Genomic DNA, 19,597 nt, shown 5'->3' with positions numbered 1-19,597 from the left:
GTGAGTACAGCAGGGGGCTGAGTACATAGCCTTGTGGGGCATTGGTGCTCAGAGTGATTGTAGAGGAGAGCTTGTCCCCTATTTTTACAGCCTGGGTCCTGTCTGTGAGGAAGTTGAAGATCCAGCTGCAGATCTGAGTGCTAAGGCCCAGGTTCCGGAGCTTAGGAATCAGTTTATTTGGAATGATGGTATTAAAGGCAGAGCTGTAGTCAATGAGAAGGAGCCTTACATATTCGTCTTTATTCTCCAGGTGTTCTAAGGAGGAATGTAGGGCCAGAGAGATGGCACCTGCCATTGACCTGTTGCTCTGGTAGGCGAATTGCAAAGCATCGAGGTTGACTGGTAGGCTGTGGTTGATGTGTGCCATAACCAATCGCTCGAAGCACTTCATAACAATTGATGTCAGAGCCACAGGTTGATAGTCATTCAGGCTTGCCACCTTGCTCTTCTTCGGCACTGGGATTATCGTTGCCTTCTTAAAACAAAAGGGGATCTTAGACTGAAGCAAGGAGCTGTTGAAGATGTCAGCAAACACTCCAGCTAGCTCGCTTGCACAGGCCCAGAGAACCCGTCCTGGGACGCCATCTGGGCCCGTCGCCTTCCTTGGATTTATCTTCAGGAAAGCCCTTCTAACGTCCTCCTCGGTGACGATGAATCTCAATGCCACCAGGTCCGGTTCCTCCAGAGGGAGCGGGACGCTCCTCTTCTGTTCGAATCTTGTGTAGAATACATTAAGTTCGTCAGGAAGAGAAGCGCCACACTTATTGATATTCCCAGCCTTTTCTCTGTGCCCAGTGATCTCATTTAGACCCTGCCATAGTCTACTGGCATCACTCTGGTGAGCCTGGGCTTCCAACTTGGCTCGATATTGCCTCTTGGCCCCCTTAATGGCTTTCCGGAGTTCACGCCTGGATTCCGTGTAGCGATTGGTATCCCCGGACCTAAAAGCCTCAGCTCTAGCCTTCAAAAGGGACTTGACCTCATAATTCATGCCTGTACTCACTGCAATTTAGAAGAATGCGGGGGAACCTCATTGAAACCTACTGAACGTTGAAAGGACTAAATAAGGTGGATGTGGAGAGGATGTTTCCTCTGGTGGGGGTGTCCAGAACTAGAAGGCACAGCCTCAAAACTGAGGGGTGACCTTTTAGAGTAGAGGTAAGGAGGGATTTTTTTAGCCACAGAATAGTGAATCTGTGGAATGCTCAGCCACAGACTGCAGTGGAGGCCAAGTCCGTGGGTAAAAGTGGAGGTTGATAGTTTCCTGATTGGTCAGGCATCAAGGGCAATAGTGAGAGGGCAGGTGTATGGGGTTGAGTGGGATCTGGAATCAGCTGTGATGGAATAGCAGAGCAGACTCAGTGGCTGAACAGCCTAATTCTGTTCCTATGTTTTATAGCCTTATGGTCTAAGACCGCGAACAGTCATTCAGGGAAAGGAGGTTTCTGATAAAGTGGCCATTGAGAGTGTGATGCTGTTAATGCTACCCACAAGTCTATGTATCTAAGTCATTACTGTATGTTTTCCTTTTCTCTTCTATACAGTTTTCAAGCTTCTATTTAAATGCATCACTATTATTAATTTTATCTACTCTACCTGCTAATGGATCTTTTATTCATAGTTATTGTATGTTTTTCCTGTTTTTGGTCTCTTTCAAAAGGTTTACATCTATCCTATTAAATCTTTTATTGACTTTATAGACTTAAATCAGGTTGCCCATCAACCTCTCTATATAATGAAAGCCTCAGCCTGAAATTCCTTTCATTACTATTATCATCCCTAGTCAGTGAGCCAGGACCCCAAATTTGGGCCACCAGTACCATCTGGGGGGAATAATTCTTATAGTGATTTTTGGCAAGGCATACACCCCTAGTGCTAGAAAATATGTGATAGCATTGCAGCGGTGGTAGCTTTCTGTGAGGGGGACTGGGAGTGGCACCTCCATGCTATAAGAACCATGATCCCATGGTGCTTTGCCTATGATAAGATGAATTATGCCAGGTACCTGTCCCCTTACTTTGCTCAGATGATGAACCTCCCAGAGGAGAACCCGTCTGTGTATGAGGCCTTCAAGACAGGCCAATTTGACAAGGTCCCACACAAGAGATTAGTGTGCAAACTTAAAGCACACGGTATTGGGGGTAAGGTATTGGTGTGGGTGGAGAGTTGGTTGGCAGACAGGAAGCAAAGAGTGGGAATAAACGGGACCTTTTCAGAATGGCAGGCAGTGACTAGTGGGGTACCGCAAGGCTCAGTGCTGGGACCCCAGTTGTTTACAATATGTATTAATGACTTAGACGAGGGAATTAAATGCAGCATCTCCAAGTTTGCAGATGACACGAAGCTGGGCGGCAGTGTTAGCTGTGAGGAGGATGCTAAGAGGATGCAGGGTGACTTGAATAGGTTAGATGAGTGGGCAAATTCATGGCAGATGCAATTTAATGTGGATAAATGTGAGGTTATCCACTTTGGTGGCAAAAACAAGAAAACAGATTATTATCTGAATGGTGGCCAATTAGGAAAAGGGGAGGTGCAATGAGACCTGGGTGTCATTATACACCAGTCATTGAAAGTGGGCACGCAGGTACAGCGGGCGGTAAAAAAGGCAAATGGTATGTTGGCATTCATAGCAAGAGGATTCGAGTACAGCAGCAGGGAGGTACTACTGCAGTTGTACAAGGCCTTGGTGAGACCACACCTGGAGTATTGTGTGCAGTTTTGGTCCCCTAATCTGAGGAAAGACATTCTTGCCATAGAGGGAGTACAAAGAAGGTTCAGCAGGTTGATTCCTGGGATGGCAGGACTTTCATATAAAGAAAGACTGGATCGACTAGGCTTATACTCGCTGGAACTTAGAAGGAGGGAGATCTTATTGAAACGTATAAAATTCTAAAGGGATTGGACAGGCTAGATGCAGGAAGATGGTTCCCGATGTTGGGGAAGTCCAGAACGAGGGGTCACAGTTTAAGGATAAAGGGGAAGCGTTTTGGGACCGAGATGAGGAAAAACTTCTTCACACAGAGAGTGGTGAATCTGTGGAATTCTCTGCCACAGGAAACAGTTGAGGCCAGTTCATTGGCTATATTTAAGAGGGAGTTAGATATGGCCCTTGTGACTAAAGGGATCAGGGGGTATGGAGAGAAAGCAGGTACAGGGTTCTGAGTTGGATGATCAGCCATGATCATACTGAATGGTGGTGCAGGCTCGAAGGGCCGAATGGCCTACTCCTGCACCTATTTTCTATGTTTCTGTTTCTAATTCTCAGTGCAGCTGTCAAGTAACAACCCCTTTGGGCAGATCCCTGTGGACCAGGCTATTGAAGCCACAGTGAACAAAGGCACACAGACTCCTGGAGGCACATCACGGTTCAACCTGAATGCTGGAGCTATCAAGCATTACTACATAACAGCTGAGCACCCAGTGCATTCCTGAGATAGTTAAGGGAGATGGTGCAAGGCAACAAATCAGAGCTTTGTCATGCGGAGCTACAGTGGCCAAGAATCCAGAAAGATGAGGAAGCAGTTTCAGTAGTGGTTAGCCTCATGCATGAATGGGTCAACCCATTTGCAGAGAAGCGGGACCTCATTAGCATCTCTATGGCAAAGGCAGCCCCCAAGGACATTGCCTCCGACCTGATGAAGGCATATGAGATTGGTGAGCAATGCTATGCAACCTTCAAGGATGAGAGACTAGAGGATGACCCACCAGCAAAGAAATTCCATGACCCAATGAAAATCAACAAGCTGAAAACATTCAGTGATATGTGTAAGAGAGAAGTGAAATCAAATGGGAGGGCGATCATCTTGAAAGCAGACAGGTCTTTGTTTGAACACATCATAGTGATGGCACAAGGGTGCAGTCTACGTATGGAGGATATCCTTTCTCATCCCCTTGGACCATTACCCTGGGCCCTGTCCACACCAGAAGGATTGCTACTTTAGACACAACCTTGCAAAAAAATGTAGCAGTAGAAGAGCAACTCCCAGGAAACTCTGCTACAGTGACTGATGGAATGAACTTAGTCCAAAGAGTGAAGGATGATCAAGTTACTTTCAGAGATGTTGCCACAATTGTGGGTATGGCTCTGAGGGAAGGCAGTCAGAGTAGCAGAAAAGATGTTGTGTTCAACACATACAATGAGAACTCTATCAAGAATAGTGAACGATCTCTACGGGGTGAAGAGACTGGTCATGAGTTGCAAGGTATCACAGGCACACAAATGGTGAGGCAGTGGAGGAGCTTCCTGACCAAAGTCAGTAACAAAAATAGTCTCATTAGCTTCATAGTCCATGAATGGAGGAAGGCGGAGTACAGAGCAAAGCTACAGCAGAAGATTCTGTATGCAACTGTGAATGACAAATGTTACAGAATCATATGTCAAGACAGTGAGGTGTTAGCTCTTCAGTGTCAACAAGAAGAAGCAGATGGCTGCTTATTTCTCCATGCTGCCCATGCCACAAGAGAGGGATACCAATCTTTAGCGATCTGCTCAGAAGACACAGATGTCTTTATCATGTCTTTAGCATTTTGTGACATGATTGAGGCCCCATTGTTCCAGAAATGTGGCACTAGAACCCGTACAAGGATTGTAGACATCAGGAAGGTTGCTGCCACTGTTGGCATAGAGGTTTGTAGGGCTCTCATCGGGTTGCACGCATATACAGGATGTGACACTGTAAGCACTTTTACAGCAAAGGGAAGACAAGTGCCCTAAAGGAGAAGGCCCCGAGTCCTCGGCTTTGCTTGTTGCTCGGCGGCCAGGGCAAGGTTGAAGCGCTCGGCAAAGGATGGTGCTCGGGAGGTGGTATCGGAGGGGTTGGTTGGAGGCTCAAAGTTTTCGGACAGACTCAGAGTCAGCTGTGGTGGGGTGTTTCCAATGCATCGGCAGTTGTCGGCGCCTGGAGGTTTATGGCAGGGAGAGTTTCTCCCTTTTGCCACCTGCTGTCGGGACTATCAGGAGTCGATCGGAACTTGTGAGACTTTTTTTTTACCGTGCCCATGGTCTGCTCTTTATCAAGCTATGTTATTGCTTTGCACTTCTGTAACTATATGTTATAATTATGTGGTTTTGTCAGTGTTAGTCTTTGGTTTGTCCTGTTTTTTTTTTGTGATATCACTCTGGAGAAACATTGTATCATTTCTTAATGCATGCATTTCTAAATGACAATAAATGAGGACTGAGTGTCCTCATAATCTAATCTAATCTAAAACTTCTGATCAACAACATGGAAACTCAGGACACATTCTTAGAATTGGGTCAGGAATGGGATCTCTCCCCAGAACCGTTGGACAAACTGGAGGCACTTACATGTCTCCTGTATGCCCCAAAAGCATCGACCACCAAGGTCAATGAGCTCAGTTATCACTTTTTCTGTGCTAAAAAAGGTGAAATCGAAAGTCATCAACTCCCACCATGCAAGGACTGCTTAACAAAACATGCACAGCCAGCCAACTACCAGGCTGGTATATGGAGAAGATGTTTGGAGAAGGACCCACAAGTATCAAGCCCTGTTGGCAGAGGATGGAAGATGGTGAGAGAAGAGGAAGCTGAACAGTTGGTGATGCACTGGATGGAAGGCCAGCCAGCACCCGATGCCGTCCCGGATCTACTGGCTTGTATCTGTCCAAAAAAATGTTCACTGCCAAGATGTACGCGTGTTGCAAATGGCCTCAGGTGTAGACATGTGTAGACTGGCAGACTGTGAGAACCAGGCTTCCACCTCAGACAGTGTGGAAAGTTCAGATGAAGATGTGGAAGACATGGAAGAGTTGGAAAATTATTATGATTATTAATAGGTTATGAAAGTATAGAAAATAAAGTATGGAAAGCAGTCTTTGATTGAATATATTCATTTTACAACCAAATGGGGCCTAGGTTATGGTTGTGTGGAACCCCACATTTGAATTATTGTTCTGTAATTCTATATGCTATGACAAAAGCTTAAGATTTTTTTGATTTGATACAACAATATGGAAAGTATCATGACATTGATAAAACTCCAGAAATCTCTCCAAATGAGGTTTTTTACCTTTTGGGGGGTGTGGTAACATTTTCTGCTGTACTAATGTTAATATGGAATATATACAAAAAGTGATTACTTATTTGAATTCCTGAATAAATTCTCTACAAATCCATGTGATTATATGTGTCCTAGGGTTTTTATTGACTTTTCCAAAATAAGTAACACAAATATTTTTCTAAAAATGAAATGATTCACTCTACTGAAATTGGGCACTGTACTGCGAGTGCCACCAATGACATATTTTTCAATGTAGAATTTTATAACAACATTCGATGAAAAGTGCTTGAACTGAGCTACCATTGTGACAAATTTCAATGTTGAGGGAACACTGAGGACAAAACACCACTCGGTTGAATATATATGTTGTACTTTATATTGGCCACTTTTCAGAAATGCTTATTTTAGGGTAGTGTTATAAAATGCATGATAGCACACATAAAGCTACCACTAGTGCAATGCTATCACATTTTTTCTAACTCTAGAGATGTATACTTTGCCAAAAATCATGATGAGCATTATTCCCCTCAGATGGTACTGACCAACACTACTGGCTCACAGACTACACTTAGTTCTGGAACCACTTGTGTGAGTCTTCTTCTTTCGCTGTCTCCCTCTATTGCTTCTGTTTCTAGAACTGTGCACAGTACTCCAAGTGTACTTGTTCACAATCAAGGCAGACACACCAATGAGGGAGAGCAGCGCTGGTGAAGCTGCTTTCTTTCAGGTGAGACCTGTTAAAGCACTATCTATAAGTTAGCTCAGAAGATTTTATGGCATAATTTGAAGAAAGTATGGCGTGTTATCTCTGAAAACCAGATGTTAGATGTTTTTTCAATCACCTGTCTAATTCCCCGAACTGTTATCAGACCCCATTTTTCAATCATTAAAATTGGTTGAATAATCTTTGTCTCGATTATTTTCTAGCAAATAGTTTACTCCGTACTAAACCTTTTGTATTTAATCTTGTAAATCTCATCAATTTAGGTCACGTTCCTTATATTACAAATATCAGAGCAAACAAAGATGCACATATGCATAAGAAATAACAGTAAAATTTGTTCTGCTTCTTAAAGAAGTATTTCTGCACAGAACGCTATGGTTAGTTGCCAAGAACAGGAAAAGAGGACTGCATAGCTATATATAGTCTTTGCAACTGTCCAATAGCATTTTGATCACCCTATATATAGCTTTAAACCATTTATGCTTATGAAGACCAGTGTGGCTGACACAGATATCAATTGTCACTGACTTTGACTATATCACTTCCAAGGATATTCTCTTAATTTTCATATATATAAAAGGCTGGCATCAACTAAATTACAAGAGAGAAGTGTGTCTTTCATCCAAAGGGCCAGATACATGCAATAATGTCAGCTATTCTCAATACTCAGTTGGTCTGAGTTCAACAGGGCGGAATGTGTGACAGTCACTAAAATCATCAAGTGATGTTCTGACAAGCTCAAATATTGAAAAAGAATTGTAACCTCCATTTTTCCCAGACTGTGTAACACCAGAACAAACCTTGGTACTATCAAAATGAACACACTTAGGGTTCAAAAGGTTTCTACAATTCTATATATATCCCACTAATATGAATGTAAACCTGCTGTGGGTTTGCTGAAGTGAAGTACACTGTATTAAAGCAAGAATTAATTAAAATTTATCTTTTCTATGTGAACTCTACTTAAGTAAAATTAAACCAATTCCACTTCTTAGAAATAACACCCATTAACCTTTTTGAAAGTTAATTGGTTTCACGTCTACTTTGTAAACTTTACATTGCTACCAGATAATGTCAATAAAGATATGCAGACATTTTACTCTCCGAACCACCATGTTCAATTCGTCCAGTAATTCACTACCTCTGCTCTCAGTGCTCTTATACGTAATACTGAAACTCACTTAAAGCAAGCCTAGGTTGGAGAACTGGCCATGCAGGATGTGTCCAATTTGGGGCTACACAATTTTTGATAATTTGTTAATAATTAAGTGAGTTATATGAGATGTCAAACCTGCAATCAGCTATCAAAAGATTTTTGGTGCCATTGTTGGAGATTTGCTATACAAAAGAGAGTCTCATAATTATTTACTATCTTACATGATTTAAGGAAGTTCCAAAGGGCATTGCAACAATTAAGTACATTTTAAAGTTTCTAAAAATGTAGGACATTTTTCAGCCAGTTTATAAAAAGCAAGGTACCACAATTAGAAGTCTGTAAATAAATAGATAATTTGTTTTTTAAATTAATTAATTGAGAGATAAAAATAGCCAGGACATGGGGAGTATTCGCTCAGCTACCTGGCAGAGTATTACCCAATAGACAAAAGGGTCTTGGATTTTGTGGTCAGTGGTATCATCAGTTGTGACTGATCTCCAGATTAAGTTAGGATAATTTGGAACAATTATCCCAGCACATAATTTATAAAATCCCAGAAGCCTTCCAGGATATAAAGAAAATGCCACACAAACTATCTATTCTTTGTGTTTGAAATACAATGTAGGTAAATCCATAGGGCTAGTCCGTTGAGTTTTAAGTTAACAGGACATTTATGGGATATGCCATTTACTGATGTATTCTCTGAGTATGTGAATGAGGTGTTTGAGATCTGAAGTATTGCTTTGGAACTTGGTTTCTGACAGTGACCTTCATATCCACATGGCCTCCTATAGATAATGGACATCTCCCATCCTTTTCCACTCAGATCTCACAATGACTTCCACTCCCCATGACACTCACGATATCACACAATGAATTACAGTATTAATTGCCCTGGCTGTAACTGGCAAGCATTTCAAAGCCCCTCTCCTAAAGCAGTGAAAGATCTACCAGCATTTACTATATGATTGTGATCATTGTTTGTTCATCCTTGTAGAAAGATTACCAGTTAGGACATCAGATGTTAACACAACTGGACTTAACAATGTTATCATTTATATTAAATAGCCTATCAACAATCCCTTAACAAGGTTTCTAGATATTAAGGATTATTTGATACTAGATGGTCACCATCCTGACATGGGTCAACATTTGAAGAAATAAAGGTTTATAAGAGATACACAGACGAGAACATGAGGATAAAGAGGCCCCAGACCATAAAAATCAGTGTCAATCTTGTCATAACTTCACCCCTGCAAATTCACCCTGCACCATAACCTCAGGTTTTATGTGTTCCTTAATTCTGGCCTCTAGTACATCATTGGCTCTAGTTACATCACCACTAATAATAATAATAACATCTTCAGCTTCTGAATTCTAAGCTCTCAAGCTGCTCCAACCATAAATATTTCCACCTCTTCACCCCAATTCCTCAAGAGACTTCTTAATAGTTCTGTTCATCTGTCCAATAACCTGCTTACATGTTAGATCTGAATAATAAAAAATTCCACAAATGAATTTACTACGCAAAAGGCATTATATACAGTTATATGTACTATATGCAGTTTACCGTGTGACTTGTGCTTCTTATGCATGTCAAGTGCACATAAGATCAAGGAATTTTTAGGAAAAGAACACTTGATTCTTCCTTACCTTTCCCAAGTCCAGATACAGCATCAGTTATCACAACCACTTTGTTCCTCACAGCTGATTTGGACATCAGGCGCATTATTTGTTTGTAAATATAAAAAATGCCAGCAATCCCAACTGCCAGTACTGGGAGAATCAATAAAGCCAGGACACCCATCTCTCTGCAATTAGCACAAACATCACGAATAGTATTATTGTTACACATTATGAAAGGGAATGTTATGGCGAGAAATAGTTATAAATCTTTGCAATTCTATACTATGTAAGACTATGAGTACTCATTCACTGACCACCTCCAATACTGAGATCAATAGATTTCTGGACTATAATGGAATTGAGGGATCAGAGAGAGAAGCAAGTTATACATTTGTCATAGGTCCCTGGTCAAATTTCCCACTTCATAGTCCTATCCTTTTTATGTCACATCTGTGTTGCAGCAGTCAAGTAATGTGTCTGCACTCATTAAAGAGAACTAAATTGCGGCTGAGCCAAGAGAAGTCTGCTACAAGTTTTACTTGAAAGTTTTTTTTTTGCAATATGAATTATTTCCAGTCAGGGATTTCCATGTAAATAACATTCAAAATCAGACGAAGGCCATGAGTTTACATGGTAGCAACTTTTATGCATAGATGTCTTGCATCATGTCATGCTTCCTACACACATTTAATTTGTTCCATTGGTATTGGTAAAATAGGAAAACTTCCAAAAGTTACTGTATTGTTGATCTGTGAATAATGCTAGAGTCTTTAATATATATCAAAATGGGACTTAATTTTAACATTACCTTGGGATAGAATGTTGAATTATACAGATAGCTTCAAGCCTACAATGTAATATCAATCTAAATTATGCACTGGGATTTTGAAACTTGAATATTTTGTAATGATGTCAGAATTATATCGAATGAATTAAATTGAAAGTCAAGAAAACATTAACTCTTGAAATAACTTGTCATTTACTTCAGTTAATGGACACTTTCCATTATGCACGCTCCTTTTTGTACCCTGTTCCATTGATATACTCCCTTAAATTATGCCACATTCCTTGTTTCCCAGCATTGCTTTAATACCTGGTTGGCTCTCTAATATAGTCATTGTCACAATCATAGTCATAGTCATACTGTATTGATCTCGGGGGAAATTGGTTTTCATTACTACTACAATCCAAGCATAATAATAGCAAAAGAAACTTATTTTCAACCTCTCGTTTTAAAGATTTGCATATTTAATCTAGGCTGCCACTCCAGAACTGCTGAAGGAGTGCTGGACGATGAGAGCTGTTAGTTTGTCCAAGATTACGTGAAAAAGCAAGCCCCACCACTAGCAGGTCTCTCGGATGGGAAAATATCACATAACAGCCTTCAGACAAAAGTAGGGGAGATCTGCCAGGGTTCAGGTTAATATTTATTGTTCAGAAAACACCCATAAAAAACACTTGTTGATATTGCTAGGGACTTATCGTGTGCTATTTACCAGCTAATGCTCCCACCATTGCTGTAGCACATTCCAGAAGCAATTGAAAAGTATTTTGTAATACCCTGAGATCAGGAAAAGCTGAAGTAAAAACATAAAATGTGAAGATGTATATATTTGTGGAAAGAAAAAATGAGTTTTAACATTTCAGGTCAAAGACAACTTATCAGGATTGAAAAGGGGAGGGAAAAAATTGAAAACCTACTTAATAAACACCAGTTCTTGCTTTCTAAATCTTTAATGGGCAAATTTAATTTGTGTACGTTGTACATTACTGTGTTCTTTAGCAAAGGGTTTATGAGCTTATGACATAACTCAATGCTCCTAAAACAAAAATTAGTCCTTCTGTTCTGCTTTGTATCCAAAAAAAAAGATCGCACCAAATGCTGAATAAGACCCTTTCTGATAATTTCATCCTTCTATCTCTACATAATAGAATAATTCACAATTTTTCCCCACAATGAGTAGCGACTATTTTCTGAAGAAACAGCAAAGCAGTATTTTCAATTTCTTTTTAATTAAATTACCTTGTCTTACTGAATTATTTATAAGGAAGTCTGCAGGAATTTTTATAACAGAATTGAAAGGTTCACTTACTGCAATGGCTGATCCAAGGGTAATAAAATAGTAATCGTCCTTGTAGACGGTTGCAGAATAAAGTAATAGTCCCAAGTAAGTCAGTTAGATATCCTTATCTTTTCATATTTAATGATTCACTATTTTCAGCTTCCAGTGCACTGTACACCAAGGAGATCTTAAAAGGTTCTTTAATAGCTAGAGGCTGAGGCAGTTATTTCTGCAGAGCTGACATGAACCTTCTCCCAAACTGCAGTGTTGGCTTCCCTTCTAAATGTCATGTGTTCATTCTAATGTTGTTCTAATAATACACAAACCAAAAACAGCCATGTATTACTTACCAACATACAAATCTTTGGATATCTTTTCAGCTGCAAAAGTGATTTGATTTATATGTTTTTGTTTCAAAAGAAGTTTACTCAGTGCATTTGATTACTGACTTTCTGTTACTGGAAGCAGAATGTTCTTATTTACTCTATAAAACCAATCTGATTTAATCATCTCTCTCAAATCTAGCTTTACACTTTTCTGAGATAAGGAGAACAACTCCTTCTCAAACTTTCTCAAATAACCAATGTATCTTATTCGTGGTACCGTTCTTGTATATTTCTCTTGGATATTTTCTAAATATCAAACATAGTACACCAACTGAAATCTAATTTGTATTTTTAAAAGTTTTAGCATAGCTCTCTTTTTTTTCACTGTGTTCTTTGTCACGTAAGATGAAGGATCTATGGTCATTTCTACCAAATTTTGCTGACACCATCTAATATCATGTGAAAACTCAGAAAAGTTATCCTCTATACCCAAGTACATGTTCCAATTGAAACATAAATTTTGCACATTCCTCTCCCCCTCAAATGTCTATACATTTTCTGTGATTCTAGTTCAATGGAGGATAAAGGGAGTTTCTTTTTAATACATTAAATAGATAGAAGCCCCCACCCACCACAACACTACCGTCACCACAGAAACCCATGTGACCTCAGCCTCATTCCAATTCCATCTCCTAAAAATAATCCAAAGGTTGTGGCCAACGTCAGGAAAGTTGCACTGAAAAGCTTCCGCTCTAACCTTGTCGGGCAACTGAACCTAGTCCAGATCACAGGAACCAAACATTCTCTCCTTTCCTGTTATGGCAGATTCATTGACATGAAAAGTGAATTCTGCTTCTATTTCCACAAATGCTGCCTGATCTGCTGTGTTTTCAACATTTTTATTTAGTGTTTTTTTTCTTAAGTTGACACGGAGAATACCCAGGAAAGCATTTCAAAGTAATTATTGGAAATACTAACTGTACATCAATCCAGATGAAAGGTCTTGAACTGAATTATCCACACTCCATGCTTCCCTACCCACTGCATTCCTCCAGCAGTCTGTTTGCTTTGCTCCAGATTCCAGCATCTTCAATCTCTTGTGTTTCTACTGTACTCTTGTTCTTGAGATTTTGATTGAAACACTGAATTTAATGCGTATTGAAGGAGATGACCCGAATGAAGTCCTTAAGTATGAATAATACACAAGTATCAATAATACACGCAACACACATAAAATGCCAGAGGAACTCAGCAGGCCAGGCAGCATCGATGGAAAAGAGTAAACAGTCGATGTTTTGGGCCAAGACCCTTCATCAGGGCTGCCTGGCCTGCTGAGTTCCTCCAGCATTTTGTGTGTGTTGCTTGGATTTCCAGCATCTGCAGATTTTCTCTTATTTGTGATGAGGAATACATAACTATCAATGGGAGCAGCCCCTTCTTGGTTTTCATAAAATACTTCTGAAGTACTTCATAGATTCATTGGCTCATACAGCATAGAAACAGGCCCTTTGGCCCAACTGGTCCTTGCCAGCCAAGATTCCCATGTAAGCTAGTCCCATTTGCCCGCATTTGGTCCATATCACTCTAAACTTTTCCTATCGATGTACCTGTCCAAGTACTTATAAATGTTTTTGATGTATGTTCCTCAACCACTTTCTCTGACTGTTCATTCCACATACTCATCAGACTCTGGTGAAAGCTTACCGCTCAGATACTATTAAATCTCTCAGCTCTCACCTTAAACCTATATCCTCTAGTTCTTGATTTCCCCAGCCCTGAGAAAAATATTGGAGTTAGATTCACCCTATCTATGGCCTTCATAATTTTACACACCTCCTTAGGATCAACTTTTATGTTCCTACGCTCCAATGAATAAAGTCCCAACCTGCTCAACCTCTCTCTATAACTCAGTTGTTTGAATCCTAGCAACATTCTCATAAAATCTCCTCTGCACTCTTTCAAGCTTAATGGCATCTTTCCTACAGCACGGTGACCAAAATTGAACACAACATTCCAAATGTGGTCTCACCAGTTGTAACAATAACATCCTGTCCTCTATGCTCCTCTCCACCATCAGATTTCTGAACAGTTCATGAACCCATAAACACCACCTTGTTATTTGTCTTTTGTACTATTTACTTTGTAACTTATGATGTTTTTATGCCTGTTATTGTACTGCTGCTGCAAAGCAGAAACTTCATGACAGATACCAGCCTTAATAACTCTGATTTTTCTACTCACTGGCCCAGACATCCCACCTCTCCCGAAGTTCCGGGAGTCTCCCGCATATGAATAGTGGCTCCCTGATGTCCACAAATTATATATAATATCACGGAAATCAATTTTTTGAGAACAAGCGAGCAAGAGAAAGCAAGAGAGAGAGAGAGAGAAAGCAAGCGAGAGAGAGAAAGAAAGCAAGCAAAAGAGTGAGAAAGCAAGAGAGAGCAAGAGAGAAAGCAAGCGAGAGAGAGAAAGCAAGAGAGAGAGAAAGCAAGCGAGAGAGAGAAAGCAAGAGAGCGAGGGAGAAAGCAAGAGAACGAGAAAGCAAGAGAGAGCAAGAGAGAGCGAGAAAACAAGCGAGAGTGTGAGAGAGAAAGCAAGTGCGAGAAAGCAAGAGAGCGAGAAAGCAAGAGAGTGCAAGAGAGAAAGCAAGAGAGAGAAAGCAAGAGAGAGAGAAAGCAAGCGAGAGAGAGAAAGCAAGAGAGCGAGGGAGAAAGCAAGAGAGAGAAAGCAAGAGAGGGAGAAAGCAAGCGAGCTACCACGAGAGAGAGAGAGAGCGTGCCATGGCAGAGTGTTCCAAAAAAAAAATAAAACGCACGTCACCCCAGACTAAAGTGTACCCCTGCCTGATAGGGATCAAAAATAATGACAGTGTTGCTCGCTGCACTGTTTGCAACAGTGACTTTTCTCTTGCCCATGGTGGGTTAAGACTGTAAAGACATGTTGAGGTGAGTTTAACAGGTGTCATTCGTTCATTAGAATAGCTAACGTTATTTAAACTAGCTGGCTAGCTGCTAAGGACCTACTCTATTGCAGACATCCCACCTCTCCCGGAAGTTCCAGGAGTTTCCAGCAAATTGATGGTGCTACCTCCCCGAAATGAGTTTTTGCAGGGTGGGATGTCTTACTGATGAAGACCAATGGGCTGAGGCCCTCCTCACCACTCTGTCTACATGTGACACCACCCCCAGGGAAACAGACACTTGCACTCCTAAATCCCTTTGTTCCATGTTCAACTCTCATTAAGATCTTATGTTTAACTTTGTCCAACTCATGAATTGCCTCTTTTAAGTCTCGCACATTGGGGGACAGTATTTTGACAACGTAAACGTTATTCGTGGGTTAAAATGACATGAAAGCAAAAACAATTCCAAACCCTGTAAACTTGGGGAAGACATCTTATCAGTTAGCTGGATAGAACAAGGACAATGAATTTTCCATGGATTATTGTCACTGAGGGGAGATCTGAGGGGATAAAAGTTTAAATCCGGTGTAAATTCTGCCTTTGTTGCACGTTGACGGGAAAGCAGATGTTTGTCCCTCTGCGCTTACTCTTCCGCTTCAACCAAACGTGACTATCGGAGTCCCGGCTTCGCGTTGCAGCCATTGGAGGATAGCGAAGCCTTCCCCGGGTCTACGCGAGCTTGGGTTGGCCAGCCTTGCTGTCACTCACGAACTAAAGTTAGGATGAGGCGAGCGCAAGCTAGCCGGTGGTGAAGCAGCCATTGTGTGAAGGAGAGGGAAGCGGTCTCGAACGTTACATTTAGCGGCGGATGAAGAGACATTCTAACTTAGAGATAAAGGGTTTTATTTCTACACTAAGATACGTTAAAGTGAGATAGACAGATGTCAGATTTTGACGATTTTGAGAAACAATTGCTGGAGAACCGGCAAGGTGAGTGTGGGCCCGGGAGATAAGCGATTTAGTTTATGGTTGCTGTTTTTAATAATATTCTGGTGCCGAGAAATGGCGGCCCAGTGATCCTTTCCAAGTGTTGAATTAAAACTCCCGTCCCGGAGACAGGGAGGGGGATGGGGGAGCCCGACAGCGACGCGCATGCTCCATCTGTAACCTTACTGAACGTCAATGGGACCAGTGTCCCGGTGCTCGCAAGCCTGGTAATTTCCTGGACCTATCCACTTGCCTTGGTACCTGATCCATTAGTTAACTATCGGATGCCGACGTGCGATTTGTGTGAATGTGCAATCAATTCATACAAACGTTGAAAATAATCTGGCATCTGATAGTTCAGCACCTGCTCGCTGGTCACTTCAGGCATAGGGTAGGCAGAGTTTATCGCCAGTCGCAGGGGCTGGGATGTGGGCTGGATATGTGACTAGAGCTGGGCTCAGGATCTAGAGTATCACTTAGTTTGGAGCCAGGGCCTGGAATACTAGTATATTTCTAGTTCCATTTTAACTCACTGGAAAATATATTAAAGTGAAATTAAACTGTTTGTCTTGCGTTCAATAATCTGGAAAATCTGCCTAACTGGCACCACCTAAATACTGAGGGTGCTGGATTATTGAAATATTACTGTAGTTGCTGGAGATTGATCTTTTTGTTTATCCCATGTATATTTAAAGGTTTATGGGTTTAATTACCAGATATGTTTTCTATAGTTAAATCCTCAGAACATTCAACAGTAAAGCACAAGAGCAGGCCCTTCAGCCCAAAATGTTGTATCAACTAGTTAAACTAGTAATCAAATGCCCAACTAAACAGTCCTTCTGCCAGCTCATTGTCCTTCCATTTTTTTGCATATTCATGTGCCTAGCTAAGATCCTCTGCAATGTCTCCATTGTATTTGCCTGCACCACCACCAAGAGAGCTCATTCCCATCACTATGTTTTAAGAAAAACTTGCTCCACACACCTCGTTTGAACTTGCCCCCTCTCAACTTAAATGCATTCCCTGAGATTTTGGGCATTTCAACAATGGCTGTCTGCTCTCAGAATCTTATATCTGTCAAATCTCCCCTCAACCTCCACCACTCCAGAGAAATCAACCCAAGTTTGTCCACCTTATCCTTGTAGCATATGCCTTCTAATAAAGACAGCAACCTCTCCAAAGCCCCAGCATACTTCCTATAATGGGTGACCAGAACTGAATGGGTTACTCTAGATGTGGCCTAATTGAAATTCAATAAAGCTGTTACATAGTTTCCTGCCCTGTTAATTCAATTGCCAAAAGCAAGCTTGCAATGTGCTACCTTCACCACCCTGTCAAACTATGTAGCCACTTCCAGGGGGCTATAGACATGGACCCCAAAATTCCTCTGCACTACAACACTGTTAAGGGTCTTGCCATTACTGTCTTTTTACATTTAATTGTAACACTTCACATATTGGCCAGGTTGAACACTGTCTGCCATTTCTCTATCCATATCTGCAATTGATCTATATTACGCTGTATCCCTTACTAGTTTTCTACACTGACCACAGCACCATCAACCGTCGTGTAATCTGCAGATTTACTAATCCACCCATCTATGCTTTCATCCAGTTTATATCACAAACACCAGAGGACCCAGTATGGATCCCTACAGAACACAGACCTCCAGCCAGAATAAGTCCCTCTGTCTTCTATAGGCAAACCGATTTTGAATCCAAAAGGCCAGGTGTTCTCAGTCAAAAGCACCCAGGCTTCACTCCATAGTCTCAATAATATTTTGACAGAGGGTGGTCCTAGGACTCGGTACCTCCTTGTGCAACTGGATCCTCACTTGCAGATCCCAGTTACTTTGGATTGGCAAAAACATCACAATCTCCCTAAGCACCTGTGCACCACAAGGCTATGGGCTTAGCCCCCTGCTCTACTCACTTTATTCTTATGACTGTGGCACTAAGCACAGCTCCAATGACATTGCAATGCAATGGAGACATGTACGAGGGAGATTGAAAATCTGGCTGTAATGTCTCACTCAACATCAGCAAGAGATGATTTTTGACTTCAGGAGAAAGAAACCAGAGGTCCAAGAGCCAGTCTTTATTGGGAGATCAGAGGTAGAGAGAGTAAGCAACCTTAAATTCCGGGATGTTAACATTTCAGAGGATCTGTCTGGGACCAGCACGTGAGAAAGCACAGCAGCACCCCTACTTTCTTAGAAGTTTGCAAAGAATCAGCATGTCATCTAAAACTTTGAGAAGGCAGTGGAGAGGATATTGACTGGTTGCATCACGGCCTGGTATGGAAACACCAATGCCCTTATAAGGAAAAGCCTACAAAAAGTAGATGATAAGACCCAGTCCATCAAAGTAAAGCCATCTCCACCACTGAGCACATTTACAGGGAAAGAAGCATCCATCATGAAGGACCTGTACCATCCAGGCCATTTTCGCTCCTTGTTGCTGCCATCGGGAAGAAGATACAGGAGCCTCAGGACCCCCACCACCAGGTTCAGGACCACTTATTACCCTTCAACCATCAAGCTCTTGAGCCAGAGATAACTTCACTCAGCCCATCACTAAACTGTTCCCACAACCTATGGAATCATTTTCAAGGACTCTTCATTCATGTTCTTGATATTTATTGCTTATTTATTTGTTGTTATTTCTTTTTTCTCTTTGTATTTGCATTGTTTGTTGTCTTTGTTGCTTGTTCTGTTGAGTGTGGTCTTTCATTGATTCTGTTGTGTTTCTTGTCCGTACTGTGATTGTCTGCTAGAAAGTGAATCTTGGTTGTATATGGTGACATATATGTACTTCGATAATAAATTTACTTTGAACTTTGAAATTTCTTTGGTGTATGAGGAAATGCTCTTTGAATCACTCATGATCATACACATTTTACTTTAATGTTTTAGACGCTTCACCACTGTTTCATTGTTAACAGTTTCAGTGCTTAGACCTAGCGATTCACACTACATCAGGAACCAAATGTCTTTCTCAAGTTTGTTGCTGATATTTAATTGTGGATTTGTACAAGGAGGTGAAAGATGCAAAGTAAAATCAAAGGATCGAGACAATTTGAATAAGTAGGCAAGAACATGATACGAAGAACGCAACAGGACCTCCAGGATAGTAATCTCCATGCCAGTGAGGGTAAGAATGGGATGATTTGGCAGATGAATGCGTGGCTGACGAACTGGTGCAGGGGGCAGGGTTTGAGATTTATGGATCTTTGGCATCCCTTCTGGGGAATGTATGACCTGTGCGAAAAGAATAGGTTACATCTGAACCCAAGGGGGACCAGTATCCTTGTGGACAGTTTTGGTAGAGGTGCTCGGGAGGGTTAAACTAATTTGGCAGGGGGATGAGAACTGGAGTAATAGTGCTGAGGATGAGGTAGTTGGTTTACAAACTGCAAGGAGAGACTGATAATAGGGCAAAATTGCAGTCAATGTAAAAGACAGAGAAAAATAAAAGCTGAATACAAGACTAAAGGTGGTATACTTGAATGTGTGCAGAATAAGGGAGATGAAATTGTAGCACGGTTACAGATTGGCATGTATGATGTTGAGAGCATCACTGAATCATGGCTGAAAGAAGATTACAACTGGGAGCTTAATGTCCAAGGATACACATTGTATCGAAAGGGCAGGCAGGTAGGCAGATGTGGTGGCATGGCTCTGTTGGTAAAAAATGAAATCAAATCATTAGAAAGAGGTGGCATAGGGCCAGAAGGTGTTGAATCGATGTGGGTAGAGCTAAGGAACGGCAAGGGTATAAAAAACACCCTG

The 19,597-nt window shown here is 41.2% G+C and overlaps 2 protein-coding genes across 3 annotated transcripts in view; one reads left to right on the top strand and one right to left on the bottom strand.

Annotated features, from left to right (window-relative positions):
- Positions 1–11,836, bottom strand: part of dhrs7cb (dehydrogenase/reductase (SDR family) member 7Cb) — a 48,951-nt gene extending 37,115 nt beyond the window's left edge. Inside the window, exons 1-2 of the mRNA XM_072242326.1 lie at positions 11,620–11,836; positions 9,554–9,711 (exon numbers count right to left, since the gene is read on the bottom strand). Coding sequence (XP_072098427.1) covers positions 9,554–9,707 — 154 coding nt within the window. The 5' untranslated portion in view covers positions 9,708–9,711; positions 11,620–11,836. The remainder of the gene's footprint in view (positions 1–9,553; positions 9,712–11,619) is intronic.
- A 3,770-nt stretch (positions 11,837–15,606) lies between these two features.
- Positions 15,607–19,597, top strand: part of LOC140187371 (splicing factor U2AF 65 kDa subunit-like) — a 50,113-nt gene continuing 46,122 nt past the window's right edge. For both annotated transcript variants that reach the window (XM_072242645.1, XM_072242644.1), the window contains exon 1: positions 15,607–15,810. In XM_072242645.1, coding sequence (XP_072098746.1) covers positions 15,762–15,810 — 49 coding nt within the window. In that variant the 5' untranslated portion in view covers positions 15,607–15,761. The remainder of the gene's footprint in view (positions 15,811–19,597) is intronic.

The sequence above is a fragment of the Mobula birostris genome, chromosome 24 (assembly GCF_030028105.1).
Source record: "Mobula birostris isolate sMobBir1 chromosome 24, sMobBir1.hap1, whole genome shotgun sequence".
NCBI classification, from domain to species: Eukaryota; Metazoa; Chordata; class Chondrichthyes; order Myliobatiformes; family Myliobatidae; genus Mobula; species Mobula birostris.
This window is presented reverse-complemented; position numbering and strand designations above follow the sequence as displayed.